The sequence below is a fragment of the Carya illinoinensis genome, chromosome 1 (genome assembly GCF_018687715.1).
Source record: "Carya illinoinensis cultivar Pawnee chromosome 1, C.illinoinensisPawnee_v1, whole genome shotgun sequence".
Taxonomy (NCBI): domain Eukaryota; kingdom Viridiplantae; phylum Streptophyta; class Magnoliopsida; order Fagales; family Juglandaceae; genus Carya; species Carya illinoinensis.
Window position 1 is genome coordinate 5890354 of NC_056752.1, and position 18304 is coordinate 5908657.

The window sequence follows — 18304 nt, forward strand, 5'->3', positions numbered from 1 at the left end:
AAATTTTTGAACAAAAATAAGATTTTTTGTGAGTTGCGAAACAACAAGACTTTTATCAAGAACGAAAGACTTTGAAGGTGTGGATAAGGAGGTGGTGCCAGTGTGAGTTATGTACAAACCTGAACCATCACCAACTTAGATTTGATCTGTGCCAACATATTCTTCTCCACGAACATTAAGATTGTTGAAGTTGTTTGTCAGATGATGCGTTGCTCCAGAGTCAACATGCCAATCTTGATCAATCTGCTGCGAGGTTTGCTTGGTTGAGAGGTTTGCTTGGGCATTTGATCGAAGTGGAGGCAGGGGCAAGAAATAAGGGTCATAGCATTTGTAACAATGAGAGGCAGTACCATTTTTTTCACATACTTGACACCATAAATCAGAGTTACAAGGCGAAGAATTACCTCAACCATTGCCTCGAGATGAGCCTCCAAAGCCACGGCTTTTACTAGAATTGTTACAGCCACAATTTCCAAATGAGTTGGGCTGCCTTGCAGCTACATTGGCTGAGGCATTTGAGATAGGGGAAGACTGAGAGTGATTAGTGATCCGGGCCTCACAGGTAAGAAACATAGAGTAGACCTCCTCAAGTGTGAGTGATTCATCTCGGGTAGAAATTATGGTGACCAGCGAGTCATATTCTGGTCCCAAACCAGCAAGTAAATAAGTGGTGAGGTCATCGTTGTTTAAAGGTTGTCCGGCAATGGCAAGAGTGTCTGCTAGACGTTTGATGTGCATGAAATATTTGCTTGTCGTCTGATTAACTTTGCGGGCTGTTGAAAGTTGAGTCCGCACCTGAATGACCTGAGCCCTGGATTGAGAAGCAAATGAAGAGGTGAGAGTAAGCCACACTTCACGAGAGGTAGTGCAATGGGCGACTTGTGCAAGAACTTCATCAGTGAGTGAGTCATTATGACAGCTAAGAATTAAGTTGTCTTGAGTTTCCCAAATTTCAAACAGGGGATTTTGAGATGTGGTGCCGGTAGCATCAGTAAACTCCTTGGATGGTTGTTTGAGAGAACCATCAATATAACCAAAAACGTTTTGGCCTTTTAAGTATGGAAGCATGGTAGCCTTCCAAGTAGGATAGTTGGTACGACTAAGTTTAGTGATATTAAGAGAAGAGGTGGGATTAAAGAGGGTAAGGTGACTGGGTTGAGCATTAGACATGATGAGGAGAAGGAGGTTTGGAAGTGACGTTGGGCAATGGCTTAAACTGATACCATGTAAATGTTACGAAGGTAAGATATGAAAAATGGTGTTCTGTTTTTCATTTCTTTGTTTTGAGTACATACGTTTCTATATATAATACAATTAGAGTATCTAATGTAAAACTAACGTATACATTCAAAATTCAAATATAAAAATCAAATCCCAGATTTTATGCAGCTCCTTCTCTCGTGCGTGATTTACGGTGGCCATTTGTGATCTTGGTTTGCTATGCTATTACCTCATGATCTTCAGTTGGTTGAGAATCGGCAATTTGAGATAAACCAATAATCTAAAACAACTATTAATATTTACTTACTCGCTTTTAGAAACTCGAATACAAAAGGTATATAATACAAATAACTTCCCATTTTTTTTTTTTTTGAATCAAAGAATCCTTTATTCAATATAATCAATCAAATAAAAGGGATAATACATAAATGACTATCCTCCAATCTAACTTCATCCTCATCACTACTTAATCCATACTTAGCTAAAACATGTGCAGCCATGTTTACCTGCCTCTTGACATGAACAACATCCCAATAATCAAACTGATTTAGAATATGCTTGGCATCCCATAACAGAACACCTGAATAGTGAGACTCAGAAGAATCAGTTTTTAAAAAATTAACAACATTTAGTGCATCCCCTTCTAAAATGATCCTCCTCAAGCCTATTTCCTTTGCAAAGCATACTGCCTGTAAAGCTCCTTGAGTCTCGGCTGTGAATGCATCAGTAAACATGAATTTCTGCATGCTTCTAGATGCAACTACCCTTCCTTCAAAGTCCCTTATGACAATGCCAATTCCAACTTTACCAGCTTCTTCCTTTATTGCAGCATCCCAATTAACTTTATACACACCTAAAGGTGGAGGAATCCAAGTCGAATTACTGCTTGCAGATGAATCTTTGAAGACCTGCTGAAGCACTTGACTGTCTTGGAAATCTATCAAAAATTGCTGAGTCTGCTGCATTACCTTCTTAGGATGAATGAAGACTTCTTCAAAGATGAAAAGGTTCCTTCTCTGCCATATCTTCTTTGCTGTCATTAGGAACCTTTCCAACACCTCCTTCTTTAATAAACCATCCATATAAATTAACAGCTGCAGAAAACTAGAACTAGAAAAACTACTTTTCTGAACTTGCCTTGAGAAATCACTCCACACATCCTGAGTTGTTGGGCACTCCCACAGTACATGAACAACAGTTTCTGTATTGATCAAACACAATAGACAGGCAGAAGACTCCACAATTTTCCTTCTAAACAAATTCTCCTTTGTAGGCAAAGATTTTAAACAAGCCCTCCAGACAAATACTTTTGCTACATTAGGAATATTCAACTTCCACAGCTTGATCCAGAAGCTTCTATTGGCATTAGAACTCGACCCCTGTCCTCTCTCCCTTCCAACCATTTCCATGTGCAAATGGTATGCACTCTTAACAGAGAACATACCATTGTTTGAGCATCTCCAAATAATTCTATCAGGACAATTAAAGGTGCTTAAGGGAATCTTCTTAACCAATTCTGCTTCAGTACTGTTCAGAACAACATCAACTAATGGAGAGTTCCAACTCCTTAGGTCTGGATCAATCAGCTCAGCAACAACAGCATTACTATCTAGTACCTGTATTGGGCTTTGAATTCGATAAGAAGATGGTTTGGGTAACCATCTATCTTTCCATAGTCTTATATGAAAACCATCACCTACTCTCCATAAGGACCCTTCCTCTACCAGATTTTTTGCAGCATGAATACTCCTCCATATATAAGATGGATTAGTACCAATCTTAGAATCAAGAAAGGAGGAGTGAGGGAAGTATTTTAGTTTTAAAATCTTACTTGCCAAAGCTTCAGGTCTTTGAATGATTCTGAACCCTTGTTTTGCAAGCAAAGCCATATTAAAGCTTCCCAATTCTCGAAATCCCAATCCTCCAGTAAACTTAGCCTTTCCCATCTGTCTCCATGAAACCCAATGAACACTGCCCTCCCTGTGGTTTTGACTCCACCAAAACTGCTTCATAACTCTGTTAATATCTTTGAGTAAGGAAATTGGAAGTCTGAAAACACCCATACAATAAGTTGGAAGAGATTGAATAACAGCTTTCAGCAAAATTTCCTTCCCAGCTTGAGAGAGGAACCTCATCTTCCAGTTGCTAATTCTACTTCTCACCCTGTCTAGAATGTTACTAAAAGCTCTCCTTTTTGATCTACCTATTATGGCTGGCAAGCCAAGATAAGTTTCAGAGGAATTAGAAGCCCTTACTCCTGCTATGCTCAGAATGAATCTCTTTGCCTCCTCCTTGGCGTTTCTACTAAAGTGAACAGAAGTCTTATCCAAATTAAGCCTTTGTCCAGAGGCTTGTTCATAAAGATCAAGAATCTCCTTTATTCGACTCCATTCCACTGCATTTGCTTTACAGAATAACAAACTGTCATCTGCAAAAAACAAATGGTTAATAGACATTTTACCACTGCCTATTGGGATACCAGTGATCAATTTAGATTCCTCAGCTTGATTAAGAAGAGCACTTAAAACTTCTGAGCATAGAATAAATAAGTAAGGTGACAGTGGGTCACCTTGTCTAATACCCCTTGAAGCTTGGAAAGAGGTTTGAGGAGAGCCATTAATGAGAATGGAATAAGTTACTGAGTTAATGCACTTCATAATTAACTTTATCCAATCTAAATGAAAACCAATCTTCACCATAACAGCTTGCAAAAAAGCCCACTCCACTCTATCATAAGTTTTACTCATATCAAGCTTTAGAGCTATAAAACCTTCTCTGCCTCTAAGTTTTTTATCCATTGTATGCATAGCTTCATAGGCCACAATCACATTATCCATAATGAGCCTCCCAGGAACAAATGCACTCTGTGTTGGAGCTATAATTTCTTGTAATACTCCTTTCAACCTATTAGCCAGCACTTTAGAGATTATCTTGTAGAGGACATTGCAGACAGAGATTGGTTTGAAGTCAGCAACCTTCCTTGCATTTCTTTTCTTAGGAATGAGAACAATATAGGTGCTGTTGATTGGTCTAACATCACCATCGGAATTAAGCACCTCAAGCACAGCTCTACTAACCTCCCTACCAACTGTGTCCCAATGAGTTTGATAAAATCCAGCTGGGAAACCATTAGGTCCTGGTGAACTCATAGGATTCATTTGAAAATTTGATGCTTTCAATTCTTCCTCAGAAAACCTCCTGGTCAAGCCCTCATTCATTTCTTCAGTTATCTGAATCTTCATAGGCCCAACACAGTCAGATATATTCATAGGACTGGAAGTAGTAAACAGTCCCTGGTAATGTCTTAAAGACAAGCCCGCAATTTCCTCAGTTGAGCTTGTAACAGATCCATCTTCCCTCTCTACAATTTTAATGGCATTTATCCTTCTCCTTTGGTTAGCACAAGCATGAAAAAACTTAGTATTTCTATCACCTACTTGCAACCACTTTTGTTTAGCTTTTTGTTTCCATTTGAGGTTGTCCTCTTCCAATAACCTTTCCACCTCTTTTTGTTTCTCCTTAATGCACTCAATAAGGCTACCTATATTAGCAGCCTGCAGATTGGAAATTTCTTTCAATTTGTTTAGAATAGCCCCTTTCCCCTTCCTGGCTTCTTTTTTACTCCACTTAATCAAAGACTCTTTACATAACTGCAAACCCTTAGCAACTGACTCGAGCCTTGAACTGCACAGAATAGGACTCCTCCAGTTATCTTCAATCAGCTTCTTACATTCTTCATGTTTGTCCCAACTTGCTTCATATCGAAAAGGCCTGATTGTATTAAGCCCTTCTTGCCATTCCTTCCTAACCTCAACCACCAAAGGACTGTGATCTGATGATTGAGCTGGAAGTGTGAAAACAGAAATACTAGTGAACCAATCCACTAGCAATTTATTCCCAAAAACCCTGTCTAGCCTTTCTTTGACAAACATGGAACCTTCTCTATTATTACACCAAGTGTATTTATTTCCTATATACCCCATATCACTCAAACCACATTCCTCCACTCCCAATCTAAATTTCTCCATCTGTTGGTAAGGCCTTGGAGCAGTCCCATATTTTTCATGTTGATGGAGAATTTCATTGAAGTCTCCCATACAGATCCATGCCATATTCATACTCGATTTAATAAGCTTGAGCAGGTTCCATCCTTCTTCTCTATTAGCAATTCTTGGAAAACCATAAAACCCTGTAAGCACCACCTGTCTAGCACCATCATCTTCTGAAATTGTAACTGAGATGTGATTCTGACTATACGAATTAAGGCAAACATCCTTGGAACTATGCCAAAAAAGAGCCAGTCCTCCACTTAAACCCCTACTATTCACCACTATGCTACAATCATATCCCAACTTATTTCTCACATAATCCACCCTACCCTTACTACACTTTGTTTTCATGAGGAAAACAAAATATGGGAACTTAGTTTTCACCCATAAGTGAAGCTCATGAACTGTCTGGGGGTTCCCAAGCCCCCGACAGTTCCAACTTAAAAGATTCATGACTGGTGGTGGAGCTGCATTGCAGCCTCCACCACTGTATCATTGACAAATGACAGATCCATATCACTTCCTGATTTGGATTTGTTTGAGACAGGTAGCTCCACCCTATCATAACTGTTATCTTCTTTCCTTTTCCTACTCTCAAAATCTGCTCCCGACTTTGACAAGTATGGCACATTCTTTGATCTAGCTCTCTTTTTCCATGAAGATTTCCTACACACCTTATTTGAGCCACTAATTTGTCCATGATGTTTTTCCTGTTCAGACTCCAGTTGGCCAACAATGCCAATACTACCCCCAACCACCTCTATAACAGAAACTTCTACCCCTCTCATCTCCTCCCCCTTATCAGGACTATTCAAATTCATCGGGTATTTATCCATTTGGTTTATATTATCATGTATTTGAATATTTCCAGACCTTAACTCATGAGATAAAGGATTTGAAAATTCAAAATTTAAATTACCCGTCAAACCAGGAGAAGAGATCTCCTCAGAAGCCACAGAATCCTCACCCTTATCCTCTCTACCAGATTGGAAAAATGGATCCTCCATGCCACACCCCTTACCGGACTAAAACTGATTCTGGTGATCTGAATTTTGCCTGCCGCCATATTTCTTGGCATCAAAGATAGTAGAGTGCATTGGTTGAGCTCTTAGCCAAGGTCCATATTGAAATTTGATGTCAGTAGATTGCCCAGAACAGCTCCTCCCCTTATGTTTCAGAACACCACATTTAAAACAAAAGGATTGCAGCCTCTCATACTTAAAATCAACCTAAGCAGACTTCCCCTTGCTGAAATTCTCTTGCCTCGAACCAGTGGTTTGTATAAGTCCACTTCAACCTGAACTCTCAGACACCTGCCCCATCCCCATCCTTCCTCATCCACATCAACTTTCAACACCTTACCAATGATGGCACCAACTTGCCCACCAACTTCCTGGTTCATACTATTTAATGGAAGATTATGAATTTGCACCCAAAAGAGTTCATAATTGAATACAATTTCATTGAAAGGAATGCTTCCATCAAATAATTGAATAGCCACAATGCTTCTATCAAAAAACCAAGGCCTACCCAAAATAACTTTCTCCATGTCTAATTGAAATTGGAACTCAATTAGAAACATGTGATCACCCATATCTTTAAAGGAAACCCATCCATCCAGTTTCCAAATCTGTGACATGGTATCCTTGAAAGCTTTTTTATTTGCTCCTTTCTCCGTGAGTATTAGAGCAAGAAGACAATGTTTACCTCGACTTTCAGCCTCCTTATCTACCACAATGGGCAGCTCCAAGACTTCATTCTCCACATCTGTTAATTGAAAACCTTCCCACCGCCTAGTCAATTCCTCTTCCACCATCTTCACTAAAACAAAAGACACAACCTCTCAGATCACACTGAGAGACACTATTCTTTGTACTAAGGTACAAAGAAACTCTCACCTCACTCTCACTCTCACAGAGCAAAGAGAATGACTCTCAATAACTTCCCATTTTTATTATCTGTTAGAATATTACCATTCTTATATAGAATATGGTCAAGAAATTTTGACATACATATGGTAATATGACTTATTTTCTTTATTGTATAAATCAATTAGTATCAACTAGTTTCATTGAATTATTGCATTTTCAGTCTTTATTTGGCCTCATTCACTTATAAATAGGGGCAAATGTTAGATATTTAATAACAATTAAGAATAGTAAAGATATAGCTCTCAAATTCTCTCAACATCCTTCTCTCTTCTCTATCTCTTTTTCAATTCTATTATATTTTCTAACATAGTATTAAAGAGGACATCATTCGGGTGCCTCTAGTTGCTATTATCAGTGACACAAGTTTTTATAGCAGCCATTGTTGTTCCCTTGCTATTTTATTGACAGTCCACAATGATTGCTAGGTTGGTTTTATTATACTTGATAATTGTCACTTCGTGCATGTTTGGGATTGTGGTAAAAAAATAGAACTTATAGTTTTAGGGCTTATAGCTTATGACTTAAGTAATAAGTTCTACTTCCAAAAAGTTATTTATTATTTGGTATCTACATGTTTAAAGCACTTTCAAACATTTTATATTCATTTGTAAACAAATTAAAAAAGTGTTTTCTGAGGAGTTATGATTATTTGATTTTTTAAAAATTATGACCATATCTTTGAAATTTTGAAAATTGTAATTATCTAAAAGATGTATTTGCATTTTCTCCTATTAACAATCTTTTTAAAATTTGAATTACGTTATGCAATATCCAAAAAAGCACGTTTGAGGAAAAGTTTAAAAATGTTGCTTTTCCTCAAACTTACTTTCGAGCTTATTTGAGATTAAAAAAAAAAAGTATTTTAATATATATACAACACCCAAACAATCTAATTTTTCTATTAAAGAGATTTTACGACTGTTAAGCACTCTTTAGAACCCCTAACGCAGCCCCAAACAAACCCTTCTTCATGCTGTCTACTCCATGTTTTGATATGGCATTAGAGCCACTAATTTTCTACCATTTATCACAATATTTCTTTCCGCTCGTGCATACTAAGTCTCATATTTGACTGTTCTTTTGCATTCACCATACGTATCCTCCATAGTCTAGAGGCGTCCTACGTAACGCACCACTGTTCTCCTTTTCAATTGTAACACCCCGTTCCCCTATGGCATGGTTAAGAATAAATAATTCTAAAAATTCCCTAAAACCAAACATGCATTCGATTATTTCACATGTCAAGACAAAATACTATTCATATTTCATGGGGTTATTCAAATAAAAATAATAAAAATCGAAAAACTCCATAATAATAAACAATGTACAATTTGGCAAAAGAGATGCTTAAGGATGTCAAAGTAAATTCGCATGTCAAGGAAAAATTTACATATAGAGTGAGAGAAAGATTGTTAAAAGAGAGTGCTATATTATTTATTAATTTATTAAACTAATTATTTGGAGAATTACACATATATATTATATTATTTATGTTAAAAGAGAGTTACTTGAGTGTGTTTTGCTTTTCCGAGTGACTTGAGTGTTTTTCGGAGTGAATCATGACCACTGGCGCACATAACACGAGAATATTATTAACAATGGTGTCAATCACCAAAAATTTCAAAGTCTTTGCCGTAGCCCGTGGTCATTTGAATGACTTTTAAGTAAAGTGTTAGAATATTGTGATAAAGGATATATAGGTAGCCCCATGTGGATCGATTCTTTTGCAGATGAAAAGAGATTACATTTGCTTTCGAGTTTAGTTGCGACAGTGGATTACACATTAGATTAAACAAGATTAGAAATCAAGACTATATAGATGAGGGACGAAGCTGCTAAGAATTAGACCTTATAAGGGGATTGTCGCAGTAATATATTAAATGGTGCTTGACTTGCAGTCTATCTGATCGTAATTAAAAGGTAAATTACAGTGTATTATTTTCACACATATTCAAGTGTACAGTTGATGTAATATATATAAAGACTAAATAGATAGACGTCGGCCCTGATTCACGATTTCTGGTCTGGACTCTGGAGGATGTTGAGGCTTGAATATTTCAAGCATGCTATTGTACAGTATCTATATATACAGCTTAATTTCACCTTTGATTTTGTGTCAATATTTGGTGCGGATTCTTGTGGCTTCATTCTTGACAGCATTGATTGGTGCTCTTATTATAATAATTAATATTTGGCATTGTAACACTTGGAAATTAAGAAAAGAAAGAAAAGGTTAATGTAGTGAACAGAGCGCAGTTAGGGAAAAAAAAAAGTATTAGCATGATTGGATTAAATAATTTCAGCATTTAGAAGAAGCCTAGATAAATATTCCTGTGGGAATATTGGCCTGATTCTTAGCCTTGATTTGAGAGAGAAAAATTGGATAGATTAAAAAGACTGTTCCTTGATGATTACAATTATAAGGTCTAAGTATTGATTCCAGAAGAGATATATATGTCAATTAAAGAACTCGTTGATCGATTAGGATCAATGACTTTTAGCAAAATTTTAGGACCTTGTAATACATGTATAATCTTTTTTTTTTTTTTTTTTTTTTTTTTTATATAACCATATTTTAAAATGAATGTATTTCTATAAATTGATATTATTTTATAAAAATACTCTTAATTTAGAATATAATTATATAAAAAATTATTAAAAAAAAATTATATGTGTATCATTTTCCGATATTGATACTACCTGCTGGCCGGAGTGGAATGATATAGCATCCACAATCGTTTTTTATTTTTTTATTTTTTTACAATCATGTTTTAAAATATGAACATTTATATAACTAAAGTGATGTTATTTTTGTAAATTATTATCCTCTACAAGTTGTACTAGTGCTAAACCAGGAAAACCATATACAGCAAGAAACTTGATTTTTACCTTAACAATCACCATATTAAATCAGGAAACATGAAACGTGAAAAATTATGAATCACATATAATTACCCAGACGATGATGAACGACTTATATATGTCCATTTGGCCGCAGCCAAATGTACGTATCCGACTAATTATTTATAAAAATAAAATTATAAATTGATGTGGCTAAGTTGTAGTATATCAATTTCTAAGTTTATTTTTATAAAATTCCTTTATAAATATATCACTTCTCTAATTAGAAAATAGTAAAATGAAAATAATTTTAACAAGGCTTCTCATTGTACGTAATTGCGAGATTTGTGCATCAAGAAATTAGGAGAATAATTTCTGAAATCAAATTTGCTCAATATTCTCGAAGTTTATTTATTCTTTATTTCGAGTCCACAAAAATGAAAAAGAAATATCGATAAATTTAATTCATTAGCACTCGGTCGAATTTTTAATATTTTGGAAATTTTAGCTCCGCATTTTATAAGAAGAAAGGATTATTTGTACGTAGGATACAAAATCAAAACCCGGCCTACTGTCATTGACTTGCATGAGCAATGATTGACTTCACTAATTCCTATATATTAGTTGCTTAACACCCCTTATTGTACTCACCACTGTCATCGTTTCACTCTTCTTCAAAAACATTCTCCTATAATTCTCTATCCTGCACTAATGGTGCTCATAGGAAATCTGTTCCCTCTAATGCTATTGAGTTTTCTGTTTGTGCAGTACTCATGCATGTTTCAATTGGTCCAACCTTTTAACAATTTTACTGACCAATCTGCTCTCTTTGCCTTCAAATCTCGCATCAATTCTAGTCCAAATGAAACCCTCTTGGCTACTAATTGGTCTACATCAAACTCGATCTGCAATTGGATTGGGGTCTCGTGCAGTCCATGTAGACAAAGAGTCACTGCTTTAGACCTTTCCTACATGGGTCTCCAAGGCACCATTTCTCCTCATATTGGTAATCTCTCCTTCCTAGTCTCACTTCTTCTTTCTAACAACAGCTTCTTTGGTTTTATTCCGCATGAAATCAGTCGTCTACATCGGTTGAGAATACTCATTTTGGAATTCAATCAATTAGAAGGAAGCATCCCTCCTTCCATTCATAACTGTCAAAAGCTTCGCAAGGTAAGCTTTGTTTCGAACCGTCTTATTGGTGCAATTCCATCGTCCCTTGGCAATTTGTCAACGTTGGAGCTCTTGAATTTGCAACATAATAGTCTCACTGGTCCAATTCCTGTAGTCATCTTTAACATATCTTCTCTAAACCATTTTGGTGTTACGTCTAATCTCATCTCAGGAGATCTTCCGAATGATCTTTGTAGCCGCTGTCCAAATCTTAGAGGACTTTTTTTGTCGTCTAACAAATTTGGCGGTCGGCTCCATTCGCAATTTAATAATTGTGGGGAGCTTGTAGTTTTATCTTTATCATACAATAAATTCCATGGGAGTATTTCAAAAGCTCTAATTGGCAGTTTACAAAAACTTGAAATTCTGTTTCTTGGGGGTAACAATTTCACTGGTATCATACCTTCTACCATATGTAATTTGTCGAGGTTGCGAGAATTCGGAATTGAGCAAAATCACATCCAAGGAAGCATTCCAACCGATTTGTGGCAACTTCAGAAGTTAAATGTTTTGTATTTGGGACGGAATAACTTTGAAGGGGCAGTACCTCAAAAAGTCTTCAACCTTTCTTCTTTACAAATGATCTACTTTGAGGAAAATTCCCTTTCTGGATATCTTCCATCACCAGATATGGGGCAATCTTGCCCTAATCTTGAAAAAATTGTACTTAGTGTCAACAAACTCAGTGGTCATATCCCATCCTATCTTTCAAATTGTTCCAAGCTCATCTCAGTAGACTTTTCATCAAACTTATTCACTGGAACAATTCCTAAAAGTCTTGGAAACTTGAAGCACCTCCAACAACTTTTTCTGAGTGAAAATCAGCTAATAGGCGGGGAGGCTAAAGATCATAAAGAGCCTGATTTCATTTCATCTTTATCCAATTGTAGATCGTTGATATTTTTAGACGTAAGCCATAATCCATTGGATATAACAATCCCAGATTCCATTCAAAACTTTTCGGCTTCCTTTCAAAGCTTTGTTGCATATAATTGCCAAATAAGGGGTCATATTCCTATGGGAATGGGTTTTTTGAAAGGCTTGAACTGGATTGAATTGAGTAATAACAATATGACTGGAAATATCCCTTTCACATTTGGTGGTTTGGAAAGATTACAAAGATTGTATCTTCCCAATAATAGGATTGAAGGATTGATTCCAGAAGAGATATGTCAATTAAGGAATTTGGGAGAGCTGGATCTCTCAAACAATAGAATCTCTGGAGTCATCCCAAATTGTATTTCAAACCTCAGTCTTCTACAAATCCTATACTTAAGTTCCAATAGACTCGAATCCTCAATACCATTAAATATATGGGGCCTCAAAAATCTATTATTCTTGGATTTGTCATTGAATTCCCTTGGTGGACATTTGCCTTTGAACATGACAAAATTGGAGACTCTCAAAGGTTTGAATTTCTCAAGAAATCAAATTACTGGAGAAATTCCAAGTATCATTGGAGCATTTGAAAGCCTCAGTTATCTCGACTTTTCAAACAACTCCTTTCAAGGAGGCATTCCGCAATCTTTTGGAAACTTAAAAGGGTTAGATATCTTAAATCTTTCTTACAACAATCTTTCTGGTGCAATTCCTAAATCCCTTGAGGCACTTCCATATCTCAAATACTTGAATTTATCTTTCAACCAGCTTGTAGGAGAGATTCCATTTGGTGGTCATTTTGTGAACTTCACGGCAGAATCATTTTTAGGAAATACTGCACTTTGTGGCAATCCAATTTTTGGTGTCCCACCTTGTAGAACGATTCCTACCTACAAACAATCAAAGATGAAAGGTATTTTGCTCAAATGTATTCTTCCTGTGATTGCGTCAATTATAATCTTCGTGATGTTGGTTTATTTGTTGAGAAGACATCGAAAGAGTAACATGGAGATACCGACTTCAGTACTTGATGCATTGCCTACATTGGAACATAGAATGATATCATATCAAGAGCTTTGCCAAGGGACAAACAACTTTTGTGAAAGCAACTTGCTTGGAGTCGGTGGTTTTGGCTCTGTGTACAAAGGAATACTTTCTGATAGGACAATTGTTGCAGTAAAAGTTCTAAGTTTGCAATTTTCAGGTGCTTTCAAAAGTTTTGATGTAGAATGCAAGGTGCTACGGACAATTCGACATAGAAATCTTGTGAAGGTCATAACTACATGCACTAATCTCGAGTTTAGAGCGTTGGTGCTGGAATACATGTCAAACGGCAACCTTGAAAAATGGTTATACTCTCATAACTACTGCTTGGATCTTCTACAGAGAATAAATATTATGGTTGATGTTGCGTCAGCCTTAGACTATCTCCACCATGGTCAATCGAAATCTATATTGCATTGTGATTTGAAGCCTACAAATATCCTTTTGGATGAGGGCATGGTTGCACATGTGGGCGATCTTGGCATTGCAAAGATTTTAGTCGAAAACAAAGACGCAACACACACCAAAACTCTTGGTACCATTGGCTACATTGCACCAGGTACGTATGTACATGAATTTACCCTGCTTTTTTAATTATCAAAAGGATAAATGATAGGATGCTGATCTTACAAATTTTTGGTAACAACTTGCTTGGAAATTTTCCTCATCTTAGCTTGTCTTATAGTCGATAAATGCATATGAATATGAACTAATATATTCATATGACATGCATCCCAAACAAATCTAACAAGGTGAATATATGTTTTCATAAGGTAGTTTTGGTCAAAAACACCACCTAGTATGTTGTGAACAACTCAGCTTTAGCTTTATGTGTAATTGTTTTTAGAAATAAACCCATGTGGGATGCTTTTATTAGAAGGATGGATGCTCTGTTAATTTTTCCATCCATCATTAATATTAACAAAAAGCATATATATCGCCCAATCAGTGATCGGCAGCTTGCTTTTGCCATCATGTGAGTGGCTCAATTCTGGCCATCTCACAACCACATGAAAGGTGGCCTTCAAGCGCTTGCATAACCCAACCTCTCATGACACAATTAGCAAGATTTTTGTGCAAGTAGCGGGAGTTTTTCAACTTACAATGACTTGAAATTTTTATTCAATTTGAAAGCAAACTATTTTCAAAGCAATTATAACTCAATTGGATTAAGCATTGTTATTTAGATATGCCAATATGTAACTTTTACAAAAGACTAAAAAGAAATACTTGCATTAAAGTAAATTGTGTTATAAGCATCATATATTAATGAGTTTCAATTTTAGGATTGCAGATGCATTTATGATTCTCTTTTTTGGATGGTAATATATATATATATATATATATTGCCAAAGCAGGGTACAGAAGGAAGGGAAAGGTTCCAGACAAAGACTACAAAATACAATCTATAGTAGAAGGGGAAAAAATTAGGGAAATATTATTGAAGTTAACATGCAATTAATTGGTGCAATCCCATTATTTATTTAATGAACCAAAAAGGCTAGTTCAAGAGCTCTTCTATTTAATGGGTTCAAGAGCTTGCTTATAGTTTAGATATATACTCTTTGTTTTTGGATGGCACATGTGAATTATTATTTAATTACGTCATTTTATTGAGGCAAAAGTTGCTAACTTAAATGCCTTGTTGACAATTTGTGAGTATTTTTAGAATATGGATTTGAAGGGAAGGTATCCATCAAAACCGATGTCTACAGCTATGGCATAACATTGTTGGAGATGATCACGAGGAAGAAACCCATTGACGACATATTCGTTGGAGGCTTTACTTTGAGGCAATTGGTAAATGCATCCATTCCAGATAGAATGATGGAAGTTGTGGATGAAGGTTTACTAAGAATAGAAGATGGAAGAGACACCATTGCCTTGCAAAGTATTCTTTCATCAATCATGGACTTAGGCTTGAGGTGTTCTGAAGAATTACCAGATACAAGAATGGATATCAAAGACGTGTTGGTCAAGCTTAATAAAATCAAGTCAACTTTTTTTGAGAATAGGAACAGGGTTACTAGACATACTTGACCTTAATTTGTTTCACATGTTTTATGTCTTTTTAGTGTAGTGAAGTATTTATGAGTGGTATGTATGTAACATGTTTGTATCAACATTTATGCTTAAAGGAATGGTTTGAGAATCTACTCTTCTTCCATCTCTGTACACTTTTCATTGAGATAACTTCCTTTACTACCCTACATAAATCCCGGCCAGAAGGTGCACAACCAACAATCTTTTGTTTAAATTATGTTTCTGTTACTCTTAATTACCAACATTGATTTGCTTGTGAAACTTCTTTAACCGGGAGACCCATTCTCAGATGGGTTGAAACTTGAAAGTGGTAATCTTTAAGCTACCTTCTACTTGTTTAATTCCAAAATTCACACAGAACTAAACAAAGAAAAGGAATTGAATTTGGAAAGAGTTTCAAAGAAGATAGCAGAGGAAAGGAATCCAAATTGAATGAGAATATTGACTATTAATCAATTTCTTATTTCCAAGTGACTGAGCAAAAAATAGAGAGAGAGAGAGAGAGAGAGAGAGAGAGAGAGAGAGAGAGAGAGAGAGAACACCAACTTGAGAAGAATGAGAAAATGGTCGTTTTAGTCCGAGAATCAAAGTCTATCAAGGTACTTTTATTGGGAGATTGTTTAGGATTGTGTTGTTACATGCACAATTTGTTGGAAATTCAGACCTCCCAAATTCACCTCCTAGAATCTACCCCTTGCCGGAATAACAAGAAAAATAGAAAAATAATAACAACACAAGAAATTTACGTGGAAACTCCAAAACAACAGAAAAAACACAGATCCAGAGAAGAAAATACACTATGTGAAAAATTGTTACAATCACACAATTTTTCTCCTCACCCTCAAACACACCCACAAAGCTTCCCTAATAGCAAAACTTTAACTTTACACCTATTTCCCTTTTACACAAAAAGGTCAACAGAGGAATTTAACTAAAGTCAAAAGTTATTAAATAAGCTTTCAAGTAGTGTACTTAAACTAAGAGGCTAATCCTCTTATTTATAACTCATGGCCTATGCCCTTTACTTTAATCCCACCGATGTGGGACTAACAAAGTAACAATAAGTCAACAATCTCTACCTTGTGACTTTGACTAGTCTCACAGCCAAGCTCCACCTCAATGAAGATTTTCATAGCTTCTGCTATCATGCTTCACCATAAAAGCATACCCACTCAAAATAAACCAATTCCAAGCATTTTACTTCGGCCCATGTCAAAAAACAACCTTGCTTAAAAATTATGGTGTAACTTTCACGTTTGGCTCTCCTAGAAGTTCATCAGCCATCGACATGAATTTCCACCACACACCCTGCATCAATGCCAAACCAATGCCTGTGTGCAAACTTGTGGACCCTCTAATATTAATACATCCTCTATCATGACAACTTTGGGAATTAACGCCATGCCAAGAGGATGTACATGTCTCTTTTTAAATATCAAAATCTTCCATGGAGAGAGACACATCATTATCATCATTTTCAGTATCTCCATTTACTATCTTAGAGCTACTTGCTGAACCTACTCCAGTTCTTGGACAATTTTTCTTGATGTGCCCAAATTATCTACACTCCCAGTAGACTACTTTATTCTTCATGGAGTTCTTCATCTCCTCATTTCCAATTGCTACTATTACTAAGTTCTCAAGTGGAACATTACTTCCACTACTTAGTCTTCCCTTTTCAGAAAAGATTTTTGTTGCCCAGATGACTAACAAAAGAGGGGGGTGAATTGAGTTATATTTTAAAAAAATAACAACTATATATCAAATATATAATATAAAATATAAACAAAATACGAAATAACAATAATTAATATAAAGAGTAAGGGTAAGAGAGAAGCAAACTCAGTATGTTAACGAGGTTCGGCCCTACTACCTACGTCCTCGCCTCAAGCTACACCTTGAGGATCCCTAAATTCACTATTCAACCTCCTTCAGGTGGAGATAAAAACCTATTATACCTTTGAACAACACCGCTACAAATGATCCATGTAGAACACCCTCTACACTTGCAATCACCTTACACGTGGTGATTCAACTATTCCCTGTGTAGAACACTTTCTACACACACAAGGATTATACATACCCTTTTACGAATACAAGAGCTGATAGTAGGTAGGTTATCAGAAAATACCCCTCAATGAGTGAAATAAGAACAATACAGCGCAAACTATATTTCTCTCAAAATGAACAAGGATTAAGGCTCAATGCTTAGAGAAGAGAGAATGAAAGCTTTAAATAAATATTGTATGCTCTTGGTGTTGTAAATGTGAAACTCTCAAATGATCTATTTATAGACATATAAGACTTCATATTCAAATTTAAAAAGATTCACATGTCAAAGACAACATCATTCACTTTTTCAAAAAATTCAAATAAAAGGTTACTCCTTTTCAATTGTCAAAGACAACATCATTCATTTTTCAAAAATTCAAACCTAATCTTTTACTTTTGGCATATGACAAAAGGAGCACACTTTACTTTTCAAATATTTCAAATCTAATCTTTTACTTTTTGCATACGACAAAAGGAGCACACTTTACTTTCCAAATTTTCAAAGCTAATCTTTTTACTTTTTGCATATGACAAAAGGAGCACACTTTACTTTTCAAATATTTCAAACAAAAACATCTACCTTTTGCATAAGTCAAAAAAAGCATCAATCACTAATGAAAATATTCAAATAAAACATGCACACGTAAAAGATGACAATCAATCATCTTTAATATTTTCAAAGTTCAAACCTTTAATCATGTAATGCACATGTGAAAGATGACAATCGATCATCTTTCATAATTTTCAAATTTAATTTTCAAAAAATTCATGCACATGTTGAAAATGTATTTTAATGCTTTATGATAAAATATTAATTTTGAGCCTTAATCCTAATTTTGAATTTTTAAGAGATTTACAACATTACTCTATGACTTTAATGTGAACTTGTTCCCTTCTTGCTCATCCTTATTTTTTTTATGTGCTTGACTCCATTGTGTAGACAACTTGAGCTTGAGACTCCTTTATTGTTTGAATTCATTTGTTATCATCAAAATCCATATGTAGATATATAATTATACAACGCTTGAAACCTTAGGTTCAACAATCTCCCCCATTTTTATGATGATAAAT

At 35.6% G+C, this 18304-nt stretch overlaps 3 protein-coding genes across 3 annotated transcripts; 1 reads left to right on the forward strand and 2 right to left on the reverse strand.

Moving 5' to 3' along the window:
- Positions 1-405: 405 nt before the first annotated feature.
- Positions 406-1068, reverse strand: LOC122279823. Its single transcript, XM_043091044.1, has one exon. The coding sequence runs from the start codon at positions 1066-1068 to the stop codon at positions 406-408; it is 663 nt and encodes a 220-aa protein (XP_042946978.1).
- A 5376-nt stretch (positions 1069-6444) lies between these two features.
- Positions 6445-7086, reverse strand: LOC122281356. Its single transcript, XM_043093166.1, has one exon. The coding sequence runs from the start codon at positions 7084-7086 to the stop codon at positions 6445-6447; it is 642 nt and encodes a 213-aa protein (XP_042949100.1).
- Positions 7087-10695: 3609 nt separating this feature from the next.
- Positions 10696-15294, forward strand: LOC122307624 (LRR receptor-like serine/threonine-protein kinase EFR). The gene is made up of 3 exons (XM_043120621.1): positions 10696-13007; positions 13119-13697; positions 14808-15294. Exons 1-3 carry the CDS (start codon positions 10754-10756, stop codon positions 15176-15178), a joined length of 3204 nt encoding a protein of 1067 aa, XP_042976555.1. The 5' UTR covers positions 10696-10753; the 3' UTR covers positions 15179-15294.
- The last annotated feature ends 3010 nt before the right edge of the window (positions 15295-18304 follow it).

Bases quoted from the DNA above. Each gene is read 5' to 3' on its own strand.
- LOC122307624 (XM_043120621.1), top strand. From the start codon at position 10,754: ATGGTGCTCATAGGAAATCTGTTCCCTCTAATGCTATTGAGTTTTCTG. The intron at 13,008-13,118 runs GTATTTTGCTCA...TACCGACTTCAG, and splicing joins CAAACAATCAAAGATGAAAG to TACTTGATGCATTGCCTACA. The intron at 13,698-14,807 runs GTACGTATGTAC...GAGTATTTTTAG, and splicing joins CATTGGCTACATTGCACCAG to AATATGGATTTGAAGGGAAG.
- LOC122279823 (XM_043091044.1), bottom strand. From the start codon at position 1,068: ATGCTTCCATACTTAAAAGGCCAAAACGTTTTTGGTTATATTGATGGT.
- LOC122281356 (XM_043093166.1), bottom strand. From the start codon at position 7,086: ATGGTGGAAGAGGAATTGACTAGGCGGTGGGAAGGTTTTCAATTAACA.